The sequence below is a fragment of the Lissotriton helveticus genome, chromosome 7, assembly GCF_964261635.1.
Source record: "Lissotriton helveticus chromosome 7, aLisHel1.1, whole genome shotgun sequence".
NCBI classification, from domain to species: domain Eukaryota; kingdom Metazoa; phylum Chordata; class Amphibia; order Caudata; family Salamandridae; genus Lissotriton; species Lissotriton helveticus.
The window spans coordinates 1,817,664,871-1,817,679,434 of NC_136068.1; the positions used below are offsets into that span (position 1 = coordinate 1,817,664,871).

General features: G+C 47.6%; 1 protein-coding gene across 1 annotated transcript in view; it reads left to right on the forward strand.

Moving 5' to 3' along the window:
- Positions 1-1,248: 1,248 nt before the first annotated feature.
- LOC144770798 (ly6/PLAUR domain-containing protein 3-like) overlaps positions 1,249-14,564 on the forward strand; it is a 74,625-nt gene continuing 61,309 nt past the window's right edge. The window contains exon 1 of the mRNA XM_078655557.1: positions 1,249-1,440. Coding sequence (XP_078511683.1) covers positions 1,365-1,440 — 76 coding nt within the window. The 5' untranslated portion in view covers positions 1,249-1,364. The remainder of the gene's footprint in view (positions 1,441-14,564) is intronic.

A 14,564-nucleotide genomic window follows, 5' to 3' on the forward strand; every position in this document is an offset into this window, starting at 1 on the left:
GTAGCAAAAAGTTGTCAGGCAGGGTGAGGAGAGTGCAGCTGATTCGCCATACTGAGGGCAAGACAGAAGACTCTGTGAATGGGGTGGGGGTCAGATGTTCCCCGACCCCACAGGAAGTGATAAAAAATATCTGGTGCACTTCGCAGCAGACACTCCGGTTACAATAAACCACAAGTCAGGTTCTCCGTACTTCCCTGGAAATGAGGCACAACGTCTGATGCGCAATGAAGTAAAGGGATGGTTTAGGGACTGGCAAGTGGGTGCACTTGCCCAGTCAGCATGACAGTACCAGACTGCACGCAGGTTCTGCAATGGCAGACCTTGGACACATTTTACCAGGACGCTTCTGTGGGTGGCACAACCAGTGCTGCAAGCCCATTAGCAGCATTTGGCTTTACAAGCCTGGGGCACTCCTGGTGCACCGTACTGGGGTCTGACAAAAAACCAAATAAGCCAATCATGGAATCCAATCAATATATACATTTTATACAGGGAGCACTTGCACTGTGGCACTGATTGGCAGTGGCACAGTGCTCTGAGCAGCTAACACCGACAAAAACACATGAGGCAACAGCAACAAAATGGAAGGGAGACCCACGCCAATGGTGCCAGGTCAAACAGGCATGCACACTTTCACACTGCATTACAGTGGGAAAGTGTCCATAGTCCTAAGGCCAAAAAATGCAAATCAGCAAAAACCAGGAGGAAAAAGCAAAAGATTTAGGGAAACACTACCTCAAGATTATCAGATCTAACATAGCAAATTAAAGCGAGCTAAGCACATTATGGTGGGCTGGCGTTAATACTGTGCATTTGTGGCAGATGTAGCATATTAAAGAGAACCAGGCACATCATGGAGTGCATTAGTGGTAGATTTGGCATACTGTAACCAATTTCCCTTGGACATTGAAATGTTGCTGGAGCGCTAGAATCCCTGTATATTGGAGTAGATTTCACATGCCCCAGTGCAGTGTGCCTGTGCAATGGGGTGATTGCATCACACTCTATGGAAGATTTCCTAGGGCAGTGCTGCAATATTTCTGAATTCTCATACTGGATAGATGTAATGAGAATGCTCCAATTGTTAGAGGTGTGATGATGCTTGCGAAGCTAGCCACACCTCACCTGCTTGTCTGGTCCTCTCTGTTGACTTCTCAGGCATGATGGTAGCAAGCGCCAGAGACAGCGACCCAACCCTAGCCTCTGGTAGCGAGACTGGGAGGGAACTCCACCCTGCCTGACCCAGATCCCTCTTCCAGTCTGAGCTCACTTGTGTCTACGTCTTTGCAGACTGGAGAGCTTCAACCCTGCACATTATCACCCAAGCCTCAGAGCAACAAGCTGCAGAGGGGAGTGCCTGGAAGATGCCATCGACTGTGGGTCTTCTGTGGACCAGCGTGGTGGTCTTCCTTTGCTGCCTGAGGTCAACAGTAGGCACAGGTAGGACTGTAACGGTGCAGTGGTGAGGTTGTTCTGCTACAATTTCTCCCCCTGGGTGTTTCTCTGGTCCATGCATTAGAATGTCGGCTTTATATCGCTATCCATCATCAATGGTGCTCAAAGGCAAGCGGCGCCCTCCTCTATATGCTATGTCTTGTCTGTGCAGTGTGGAGCAAGCAGTGCTGATCTTCCGCTAGAGTCTGCCTGTGGCCATGGGCTGGAGTGGTGGCCCGCATTGTATAGAAAGGTGTCCTTTGGCATTGCCCTTCAGTGTGTGTGCAGTACACCTTCACAAAAAGATGAAATAGCATCATAATCAAATTTCCAAAGTCCATGTCAAAGACAAAAGTCCTAAAGCAGACTGGGTTCCCACAGTTATGCAGCCAGTGGGCACAGTTTTGCTGGGAATTAGAGTTTTTTGCAGGGTGCTGGACACTGACGTCCGATGGGTTTTGGACTCCACAGGACTTCCGTTGACTTTTGGCTCAAACAACTGAATCAAGGCTAGAGAACAAGTGTCTTTAACAAGTGTCTTTAAATAGATGCTACATTGTGTGGTTATAAATCTTGCTCACGCGGTTAATACGTTTCTCAGAGGTTTGCAAGCAATAGGCCTTCAGCAGGGCTATGCACTCCCTCGGGTCCTTGAGCAGTGAGCAAGCTGGGGGACACGTTGGACTATCGGTTACAGGCAGGGACTTTTATGGGTCATAAGCATTCTGCATTATGCATGGAGGTTCCGCTCTTAAGGCCAGGAGCATTATTTAGGTCAGCAGATGTCACACTGAGCGTCTAGAACAAGCTGTGGCCTTCTAGTGAAGAATCTGAAGTGATTAATGTTCAGAGGAATTTCTTGTTATCCGGTGTGTTTCATAAATGTTCTAGCGAGCATGGAGTCTCCTGCCAGGAGCTGATTATTACCAAGTCTGAGAATTTTTTGTGAAAGTTCCCTTACAGGGCATTACTGGTGATATTCAAGGGCAGTCGTCGTTCTTCTCAGCTGGATCTGGATGGAAATGGGTTCTTCTGAAGCAGTCCAATTCCTTGCTCCTGAATTCATATTTTTTTTCATTTACTTCTGTTTGTCGTGACCCTGGAGTATTGCTAGTTCACAAAGGGTTTTTTATTGGATAAGGTGCATTCCTTCACTACTGATGTCAGGGAACTACTTTTTTCTTTTGAATGTTTCTGGGACAATTGCCTTTTGGCACTCCGTAGGTGTGCACAGGGTACCTCTTTTTCCCTGGTATATTGTCCTCTCCCCCTCCATTTCGGTCATGTCCCACTGCCATCTCCCTGTCACGTTACCCTTCTCACTGCTTTTCCCAGGTACTCCCTCTTCCCATCATTTTCCAGCACGTTGAAGCCCCGGTACAAGATCCGCCACCCGCTGCTACTGGGATAAACCCTGCAAATGCTTGTGGTGCATTGATTGGCAAAACCAATAGCGTCACGAACAACATGGAATGTAATTGGCTGATTTTCTTTACGATAGTCATTCCTATTAATGATGTCTGTCTCATTGGTTCTAGGGGGTAGATTTATAACCCCCATGCAACACTTTTCTGCAGCTGTTGCATCACTTTTGTGACATAGCAGTGGCATAAACAATGCGGCCAACTTACAACGTGATGCATCTAGGTGGATGCCTCACTTTGTAAATCCTTGCGTCAGGTATAATGTTTACAGGGTGGGTGTTCCCACACAGGAAAGCCTTGTAAAAGTGACTCAGTGAAATCTAGATTTCACGGCGCCACTTTTAGGATGCCACTGCGTCAAAAGCTTACACCTGTTCCAGCTGCTCGAGGCAGGCATGTGAAGTGACGCAGTACAATAAGTATAGGCCTCAACATGCATAGCTGGAGTTGCGTTGTGATTGCGACATGACTCGGTACAAAAGGAGGTGGTGATGGACGGAGCATCTGAACCAATCAAACACTCACACCCAGTCAAAAGATCTGGGTGTGATCCAACACCGTTCTTTAGCCCACTCTGCCACCCCAGTTCAGACATGGCTATATGCAAATCAGTCTGACCCTGTGCCTCATGGGAACAGTCCAGCCCGAACTGCGAAGCCATGCCTTCCCTGGACCGGAAACAAGCTTCCGAGAACCGGTTTCTGGCATTACAGCCGTCTTCAGCCCGGCTTGCTTGAATCCAGTGGCAAAGTGAGCAAGGGACTCACATCTGAGCATCCCTGCCACACTTATGGCGGCCAAAGCGATACAAAAGGGGGCGGTGATGGACGGAGCATCTGAACCAATCAAACACTCACACCCAGTCAAAAGATCTGGGTTTGATCCAACACCGACTCTAGCAATGCGTGACTTTTGGGCCAACAGATGCGTCAGAATTTCTGATGCATCTGTCAATCCCTATGCCATGGTGCTCCATATTGTAAATATGGCGCATCCATGTTGGCCCAAGGGTATCGCAGGCTGGCGCAGGGAAACTGACGCATCTCTACAGATGCGTTCGTTTTTTATAAATCTGCTCCAAGATGTCTACGCTCACCATGCGGGTCATCCTAGAATAGCTCTGGATAGGGAGTTTTTTGATAGGCTTCTGACATAGGCCAGTCTTCTTCCTTCTGACTAGTTAACATGATTGTACATGTTATAGCCACAACAGATTATAATGTTTGACATCACAGTGTTTCTGGAGAGCAAGTCCTTCATATGGTGCTCCTGAGGCGTAATCCACTTCCCGCCCCTTGGTGGTCTAGAAATGCCTTGATTTGCCAGCAGGTTGGTCTTCAGTGCCCCTAGATCGTGCCACTGTTGATGTTCAGATCTAAGGTGGCATCAAGGTTAGACTGGGCTACCAGGATGTCCCTTAAACCTCCAAACATGATGCTGTTTATTACATCTATCAAATTACCAACTGCATAAAAATGTGGCTTTTCCGATTAATATAGTTCAGTAATGCTGATGACTAATTAAAAAAAGATGAACATACGTTCCTGCTTCTTCTCTCATACTCTCTGCAACACATCACGCTTACGCAGGGCACACTATGTCTGAAGTATGCATTTAAACCGCACCCAACACCGCCCATGTTGGCTAAACTCCATCCAGCATCCTATTAGCGCCACACTCTGAAAGGACATCAAGAACCTCTTGCAAACTGAGGCACTCAGTGGCATCGTCAGCGGTATTAAAAGGGATATAAACTCTAGAATAGGGAATAAGACAATGGTACCTCTGAGGGATGGAAGACTGAGGTGGTGCCGCTGGGGTCCATGCTCTTGTCCTACAGATCACGGTAGACTTCAGCATCAAACATTAACTCAATGGGCCACTTAAAACGTGTTAAACGACAAGTAATCAACATCCCCACAGCTCACGCTTGGACATTAGATGAAAGAGGAACCTATTGATGAAATTTTTCAGTGTGCCATGCTCTCTCTATTTTTCTGCTTTGAACATCTGATGATTAGAGTCTCTTCAGTGGGCATATCACCTGAAGGAGCTCTGATGCTGGTGCTCTGTTTACTGCTTTTACTCCAAAATTTTGATAAATCAGCTGTGCATAGATGGTTGGTATGCAGTGCAGATGTGTAAGGCACCTTAACCTGTAACATATGATTTTTAAAGCACATGTTTTCTGCAGCCAGGGTGCAGATCAAATCCCCAAAGTGGAAGATAGACATTTGTGGTTCCCTTGCCCCTTCAGCGTGGAGGGTAGAGACAGATCTTCAAATGAGGGAAGGGGTGGAATCAGAGCTGGGCTTGGAGATGTCCTTGGCTGGTGCAGGGTGAGGTCTGACAACTCTAGTCTTTTCCCATGCAGGCTGGATTAACCTTTTAAAATGCCCTCCTTCGCCTATTCCCTGGGGAGATCTGCCTGGAATAGATGAGTAATGGAAAGCCTCCAAGTTTGCAGCAGTGGAGTAATTAAGATCTAGCTCCTAGAGGTCCAAGGGTAAGATCACCCAATGCACTGTCTTAAGTTTGAGACCAGCACCTTAATTCAAGGGCTAGTGGTGATAGTTTCCTAATGACAATATAGGTGTTCAGATCCTGGGGAAGAGAAAAGTTTTGCCTGCCTGGAATGAATCCAGTAAACCAGTTTCAACTAGGCATTTCAGCTGATGTGCAACTTCCTTCAAGCGCCTAGAGATATTTTCGAGATAGAACTGTTGCTGCTTCATAAAGCTGAGCCAAAGACTCGCACGTCAAAGGAGAGCGCCAGAAGGTCAACAGTGAAAAGTCTGAAAATAGTACCCAGGGAAGGGAGATAGTGTGTGTGTGACACTTACAGATAATATAGAGAAATCCAGATATTAGATGGGAGTGCAACAAAAGTCAACGGAGAAAGAGTAAAATGTGGTTAGATGGGGGTGGCAAAACAGTTGAGCGATGGAGTGAAAAGCGAATAAAGACTTAAAGGGCCAATAGGAAGAGGAATAAGTAAGGAACAGCAAGGGCCAACAAGAAGTGGAAGAAGTAAAGAACAGCGAGGGCCAACAGGAAGAGGAAGAAGTAAGGAATAGGAAGGACCAACAGGAAGAGGAAGAAGTAAGTGACAGCAAAGGCCAACATGAAGAGGAAGAAGTAAGGAACAGCAAGGGCCAATAAGAAGAGGAAGAAGTAAAGAACAGCAAGGGCCAACAGGAAGTGGGAGAAGTAAGGAACAGTAAGGGCCAATAGGAAGAAGAAGAAGTAAGGAACAGCAAGATCCAACAAGAAGAGGAAGAAGTAACAAACAGCAAGGGCCAACAGGAAGAGGAAGAAGTAAAGAACAGCAAGGGCTAACAGGAAGAGGAAGAAGTAAGGAACAGTAAAGGCCAAGAGGAAGAATTAAGGACCAGCAAGGACACACAGGAAGTAGAAGGAGTAAGGAATAGCAAGGGCCAACAGGAAGAGGAAGAAGAGAGGAACAGCAAGGGCCAACAAGAAGAGGAAGAAGTAAAGAACAACAAGGGCCAACAGGAAGAGGAAGAAGTAAGGAATAACAAGGGCCAACAGAAAGAGGAAGAAGTAAGGAGAAGCAAGGGGAAACAGGAAGAGGAAGAAGTAAGGAACAACAAGGGCCTACAGGCAGAGGAAGAAGTAAAGAATAGCAGGAGCCAACAGGAAGAGGATGAAGTAAGGAACAGTAAGGGCCAACAAGAAGTGGAAGAAGTAAGGAACAGCTGCGATCAAAGAGTAAAATAAATGTATAATGAGAGCTTTGATCTGCACTCTACGTTTTACCAGCAATCGGAGGAGAGTTCTCCAGGCAGCCGAGGGAGGGGTCCTAGTACTTGTGAATATCTATTTCAGCAGCAAACCCTGCCTGCTTTCACTTCACTGAGGCACTCTGATCTGTTTCACATAATGGAGCCCAGCTCCAAACTTTGTGACCCATTGTCACACGAGAGCATTCATTGAAAAGTGTTTTATCGTGGACTCTCAGAACTCAGGAAGATGAACTGGTCGCGCTTCCAAACCAGATAACAGATTAATTTTCAGAATTGTGCACAGAATTATGTACATCAGAGGCCAGCGACAAGCACCTGGTGCAAAAGGACAGCTTTTTTAAGACTTTACATGTACCCATAATGTGCAGTGAAGTGGCTCTCCAGCTGGAGATGGAAACCACTGCAGCAGAAGGAGCAGAAGCTATGAAATCCATGTCATCAGGGAAAGCCCCCTTGGAGGATGGATTCCTACTGAGTTTTGGGAGTTGAATGTGGAACACATTGACTCATTATTGTGTAAAGTCTTCAAACATGCAGGCAAGCCTTGCGGGCTGCTGCCGGAGTTTAATCAGGCAACAATACTCTTCCTTCAAAAGCCAGATGAAGACCTGTTGAAATGTGGTAGGTACAGGTCAACCTCATATATCCCATCCGCTGAAATCTAAATCCCATGGGGAAAAATCCAGATCAGGCTCTTAGACCAGCACTAATCAACAGGAAGCAAGGTCCTCGAGCCATCATATGAGACTTCCTTTCCATCTCTTTGTCAGATCAGAGATAAGCTTGCCAGCCCTATAGCTGTGTCACTAAATGCAGAAAAGGCCTTTGACTGAGTTAAATGGTCTTATCTCTTCCGTTCCTTAGCTAGAGCTGGCTTTAGAAAGAGGTTTCTACAAAATATCCGATACGTAGCCGATTGCTTTGCTATTGGAGGGGGCACAAGGCAAGGGTGCCCCTATCACTCCTTCTTTTCCGCCTGGCGTTTGAACCATTGGCAGCAAAAATAAGATCATCCTTACAGGTGTGTGCCATAAAAACAGCAGTCGATGAAGTAAAACTGGTTCATTTCCAGCCAGGAATTGCCAGGAGTTCTCTATATTGTGTCCAAATTTAATGGGCTTTCTGGGTATAGAATTAATAAGACAAGAGAGAAGCCTTATCTTTGAAGGCCTATACTGGATGCTCTTCTATAGCAGGCCTACCCTTCAAATGTACTCCACAGCTGGCCAAGTACTTCAGAGTCTATATTGGTACAGATACGTGGGCCGAAGTACTGAAAAATGAGACAGCGCTCATTACTAAGACAGTCTCTGACTTTGCCAGATGGTCAGGCCTTAAGCTGTTGATCTGGGGCAGAGAACAGATTATTAAGAGGTTAACTGTTCTTACTTTTCCCAAATCTTCACTGCAACCTGTTGATAAAATGATTAAAGACTATGGGCCATATGTAGGTAGCCCCACTGCGTTCGCAAATGCTGATGTTGGCAGAACTTCAGCGTTTGCGATTGCAATTTGGGCACACAAAAAGCCACACGCAAAATAAGGAATCGCAAAATTTGCGATTCCTTATTTTTCGATTGCATTTAAGGAATTGCAAATTGCGATTCCTTTAATGCAATGTATGAAGCACCCAAGTTGTGCGAATTGTGGCTTAAGGAATCGCAAAATACCATCAACTTCAGGTTGGTGGTAAAGGGTGATTTCTTTGAAAAATTCACTTTTTGGCATTTTTTCAAAGTGCCTTTAGGGCATGTATGTGAGCCACATGTGCACACATGTAAATTTCAGGGGTGCAGCAGGGTATCTTATTGACACCCTTGCAACCCTGAAATTGCATTCTCAATTTGCGAATCTCTAATTGAGAATCACAAATTGCGAATGTATTCCAATTCATTCCTGTGGGCCCTCTAGCCCATAGGAATGAATGAGAAGGTAGTCCTTATTTGCGAATCTCAATTTGCGATTCGCAAATATGGAATAATTGGGATTCGCAAAAAAATTGCTAATCCTGCCTACATTTTGTTTTTTTCGATTCTCTAATTGCGATTCCCAAAAAATCGCAATTTGAGAATCGCAAAACAAACATTACCTACATATGGCCCTATGCCTGGTGCTCCAAGAGGGCCCATCTTTGGATTTCAAAATTGCAAGCAGCGCCATCATCAAGAGGACTCGGCTTGCCCCACATGGACTTATATTACAAGGCGCATAACCTGGCCCACCCAGCCAATCTTTTCTCTACTATCAAGGAGACACCAGATTGCGTAAAGATGGAGCAGTGTATGATGGAAACTGACTCAAGCTCTGCCTTATTATACAAAGATGCAGCAACCTCAGAAGATCCCTTGAACCCACTGCTACGGAAGACACAAACTCATAACCAGCTGCAAGTTCAAGGGATCCTACAAGCACACCGCTGGATGATGTGCCACTGAGGACAGGACCCCACATGATGCACTGTGCGGAATGGTGCAAAAGTGGGATCAATTGCCCGGATCATGTTTTAGCAGACGGCAGATTAAAGACATTTGAAGAACTATACACAGAATTTAATGTGGACAGAAAAAGGGAGACACTTACGATTCAAACATAGTATCCACTCATGGCTCTCCTCACTTCTGGACCCTGTACCCCTGTACCCCAGTCACCTGTCACTGTCCTTACTGTATATGCACATTTTCAGCAACTCTAAAGGAGTGATCTTTGTCCTGAATACTGAATCTAAGTAGCAGTGGCACCACTTCAGACAATGATGGCAGATAAAACTCGATAAAAAACTACTCAAAAGGGGATTTGACCCTTCTATTGGAGAGACTTCCAGGGGGCTTCGAGAGGCATAGTTGAAATCTAGCTAGTTTAAGTATTGCATGCTTGCCATTGGTCCCTGTAGCATCTGGGGCTCTTTACCTTCTCACAGTCTTCATACTTCTGGAGATGCAGAGACAGAACTTGATATGGCCTTGTGGATCTTTGCAAATCTTTATGGTCTGGTACTCCCTAGGACCCCTCTCAACACTTCAAAACCCCTGGTGCAAGGTAGACCCCTCCCTTCCAGCTTGCCCCAGGTACTTGGACAACCAGACTAAGATTTGGTAGTTATTTGGATTAGGGGGGAGCGACCCCCCCCCCCCCGGCCGTATTTATTAACAAACAAAACAATAATTCAAAACAATTTTTGTTACAGAAAAAATGTAACGCAGAAAGTACAGTTTACATTGATAGACACATGATGTTGCCAAAGCTAACCTTAACACGAGCTAATACAGAAGGCACTCCTATCGTAAATCTAGCAATGGACAATATGACTTTCTGCGTGTCCCTTTGAGCCTGACGGCAAAGTCAACGTCTGGCAAGTTTCTCTCCCCTCCCTCCTTCAGTCCTAGGGGTACTGCCATTATTACTCTTGGAGCAAGGTTGCGCAGGGGGTCCAGCTTATCGGACGGATCTTTTTCCCCCGGGCCCCCCCTTCGCCCGGTCCTTGAACTCCATAAAAGGGGAGCGCAGACTGCTGCACATGCGCGTACAGGGGTGGCCCCAGGCCCATTGGGAAGGATGACTCCCCCGGCCCCCATACCCCGACAGCCTACTTACCGGCTGTCACTACCCCGGAGTTAGATGGTGCTGACCGCTAAGACCGCAGACTATGCTTACCAGTGTTGACCTTACCGCCTGAACAAGGACACCCAAATACGACAATAGAATAGCTGAAAGCATGCAAATTACCGTTCACTTATTTACATCATTACATTTACACAGCACAACTTGTGAACAGACCTTATTTGTTCGAAAATTAGCTATGTACAACTAGGAATAAAACAATTTCCCAAACTTGAATTCCTGCTTTAGGGGATGGTGGGTGGGCAAAAGATTAAAAGGGACGGGTGGGGTGACGGCCAGCCGGCCCACGCGTGGATGAGACGAGGGGGGCAGCCGGGTCACCAAGAGGCTGACTTCTACGCAGGCTCCCTCCTTTAAGGGCTGGGGAGCCAGGGGGCATTTCCGGGGGTTGGTTGTTCTTGAACCGGAAGCATTGAAGTGCTTCCGGTTCGGTAGGACTATGCGCGCACCGATTGGCTGCCGGCCCATGATGCGAGGAAGGTCGAGGGCAGCGTCATGGATGACGCGTTCCCCCACCCACCTCGCAAATCTTCCCGGGGCTAGGGCGACCGCCATAATGGCGGCCCGTCCCATTCTGTTCCTGGCTCGCCTAATATGGTCTGGTACTCCCTAGGACCCCCTCTCAACAGTTCAAAACCCCTGGTGCAAGGTAGACCCCCCCTTCCAGCTTGCCCCAGGTACTTGGACAACCAGACTAAGATTTGGTAGTTATTTGGATTAGGGGGGAGTGACCCCCCCTGGCCGTATTTATTAACAAACAAAACAATAATTCAAAACAATTTTTGTTACAGAAAAAATTTAACGCAGAAAGTACAGTTTACATTGATAGACACATGATGTTGCCAAAGCTAACCTTAACACGTGCTAATACAGAAGGCACTCCTATCATAAATCTAGCAATGGACAATATGACTTTCTGCGTGTCCCTTTGAGCCTGACGGCAAAGTCAACGTCTGGCAAGTTTCTCTCCCCTCACTCCTTCAGTCCCAGGGGTACTGCCATTATTACTCCTGGAGCAAGGTTGCGCAGGGGGTCCAGCTTATCGGACAAATCTTTTTCCCCCGGGCCCCCCCTTCGCCCGGTCCTTGAACTCCATAAAAGGGGAGCGCAGACTGCTGCGCATGCGCGTACAGGGGTGGCCCCAGGCCCATTAGGAAGGATGATTCCCCCGGCCCCCATACCCCGACAGCCTACTTACCGGCTGTCACTACCCCGGAGTTAAATGGTGCTGACCGCTAAGACCACAGACTATGCTTACCAGTGTTGACCTTACCGCCACAGGCCAGCATAGTTGACCGACTATCTGGCCCACCCTTCCTAGCACTAGAAAGGTCCTGTACTTTGTTTCAACACCCTGAACCAGGCTATGATGTCATCCATAAATGCATGATTCCCTTTATGTGAAAGTAGCACCCCGTCCTTAAGAAAAAACTGCTCACCCCGGATATACCTGTGCGATATTGTCTTTAACCTAGGGGTCCTAAACAGTTTGTCAAACTTGTTGTTGAGTCGCTTTACCGCATGATTCAATGCCCTCACTGATTCGCCCCCCCTCCACTGAAACCTAGGTATCATATGGGACCATGCTATTATGGACTGTGGACACTGCTTCGCTAGACACCCCACCTCTTTGAGTAATTCTTCAATCAAGTTCCTCCTACCTAATCTTGCAAGGTCGTTACCCCCCAAGTGCAGGATCCAGATTGCGGGTGGTCCCGAGCTTGTGCATAAAGCATGGTTCACCAGTTCTCTGAATTGTCCCACGCACATCCCCCCCCGCCCAAAAAATAACATCTTTGCCCCTAAACTTGCCACCTCGTCTTTAATGGCTCCTGTAAAGAAAGCATTCAAACGGCGAACATATGAGTATCCTACCACCCAAATTTCTTCGGTCTTCTGGTGCGAAGAGTAAACTTGCGTCACCTCTTTAGTTGCTTCGCTGTGAACAGCCACCATTTGACCCGCCACATATTTCTCCCCTGAGTCACAGGATGAAGAAACTGCAAGTAACGTAAAAAGAGCAAAAGGGTCAGTGCACCGCCACGCCGGCATGTCATGCAAATATACACAGAAACCTCTCGTCCAAACGACCTCCCCTACCTCTTGAGTCACAAGAATAGGGTATGGGGCAAGCGTGTCTAAATGCAAAATTGCTACCTAGATCCAACAGCAAATGCAGCCGCACATATCGCTTATAGCAATTGGAGGACCACCTGCCAATCTTTTTAACGCGCTCTTGTCCCAAGCCGTTCGCTGCCGCCTCTGAGGCTGCGCCTATCCTGAAGGAATGGGTCCCAAAATTGGCTGGATCCACACCCGCTTCCTCAAGTGCTTTGACCATCACTCTTCTAAACTGAAACACTGTGAGGGGTGTTCTATCATCGTGTATAAACAGTGGACCGTCTAATACTAGAGCCCTTTGAGACAAGAATGCCTCCAACCTCGCCACCGGGCAGCATGCCACACTCCCTGCCCAGACTACGGATTCCCCCCTACCCTCTTGATCTGTCTTAGATTTTGGTATAGTAATCATCACCGAGCCTATACCCATATTTACGTGTCCTGCTTGGATCCCTCCCGACCAATCGTGTTTGTTCCTTGCGACTAGCTCACCTACCCTGAAAGCGCCGTAAAATGCTAAGCAGAACGCAGCTTGGAAGAGGACGGCCTCGCTACGTGAGGTACAGACCCTTGGCAAGACCACTACCAGCTTTCCCAGTATCTCTAGGCTAACAGGCCTCCTCACATCGGGCTCCGCCTTTCGCAAGCGTTGCCACCCTTTCAAAACCTGCTGTGCCACAAAGCGTTTCGTGGGGTCACCTCTCCCTTGTAACTTCGCAAAATAAGAAATCGCTGCGACGTGTCTCCTTGCGGCTGCCACTGTGCGCCCCTCTTCCCACATGAAGGAAAGGTAAGCCAATACTGACTCGTGTTCTAGCCAACTGTCGCCCCACTGTTCCCCTAGGAAATAACAAAATTCACCAAACGCCCCTTCGTATGCACCCCTCGTCCTAGGCGCTAGGCTTGCCGCCAAGAGGTGTGGTATTCCAGGGCACCGAGTTGCCATAGACGTTCTGGGAAAGGTGTCTGGTGGGGCGCTGCCTCTGGGATGTTTGCCCTGAACTCCTGCATTTTAAAACGAGACAATGCGTCACCTGCGTGGTTCAACACCCCTGGCACATGTTTCACTCTGAATAGGACATTCAACCTCATGCATTGCAACACAATTTCTTTTAACAGGCGTACCAACATCCCACATTTTGCCGATTGATTATTTATGCATTCAACCACGCCCATGTTGTCCGACTAAAATATGACAGACTGATCTCTCAAGGCGTCCGCCCACACAACCAAAGCTACCAGAATCGGGAAAAGCTCTAGGAAAGTGATGTCGCTGGTGAGCCCCGACTGTTGCCACCATATCGGCCAACGTTCTGCCACCCACTCATGTCCCAGAATTGCTCCAAAGCCCTCGCTGCCTGCCGCGTCGGTCATTAAACCTAGTTCTGGGCTAGACAAGGGCGGGCTAGGCCACACCACCTTGCCATTGAAATCCTGCAGGAAAGTCTTCCATATCTGCATGTCCTGCCTGACTTCTTTCGTAAGCCTGGTGTGGTGATGCTTCTCTTTGAGACCGGATATAGCGTGAGCAATGGTGCGGGAGAAAGGACGCGCCATAGGAATGATGCGCAACGCAAAATTAAGTTGGCCCACCACTTGCTGTAATTGATGTAGTGTAACCTTCTCTCTGCCAATGCAGCACTCCAATGCGCGCCCAAATTCCCTCACCTTGTCACGTGGCAGTCTGGACACCCCTTGGACTGAATCTAACTCGATCCCTAGAAATTCAAGTCTGGTTGCGGGGCCCACTGTTTTATCAGGTGCCAATGGTGCACCAAACTCCTGCATGAGGTCGCAAAATTGCTGCAAGGCTGCCTTGCAGTCCACAGAACCTGGTGCCCCTAGGAAAAGAAAATAGTCCAGGTAATGGAGGACCCACTGATGCCCCGACTTGTCCCTGAATGACCATTCCAAAAAGGAGCTGAATTTCTCAAAATAAGCGCACAACACTGAACATCCCATCGGCATGCACTTGTCCACATAGTACTTGTCCTCAAACTGAAATTCTAGGAGGTGGCAATCAGCGGGGTGAACGGGTAGCAAGCGGAAAGCAGATTGAATGTCAGATTTTGCGAGCAGAGCCCCTCGACCTAAGGTCCTCAACATGGTCACTGCCTGATTAAAAGATGTGTACTTGACACTACATAGTGCATCTGCGATAGCATCATTCACCGAGCAACCCTTGGGTGCGGACAGGTTG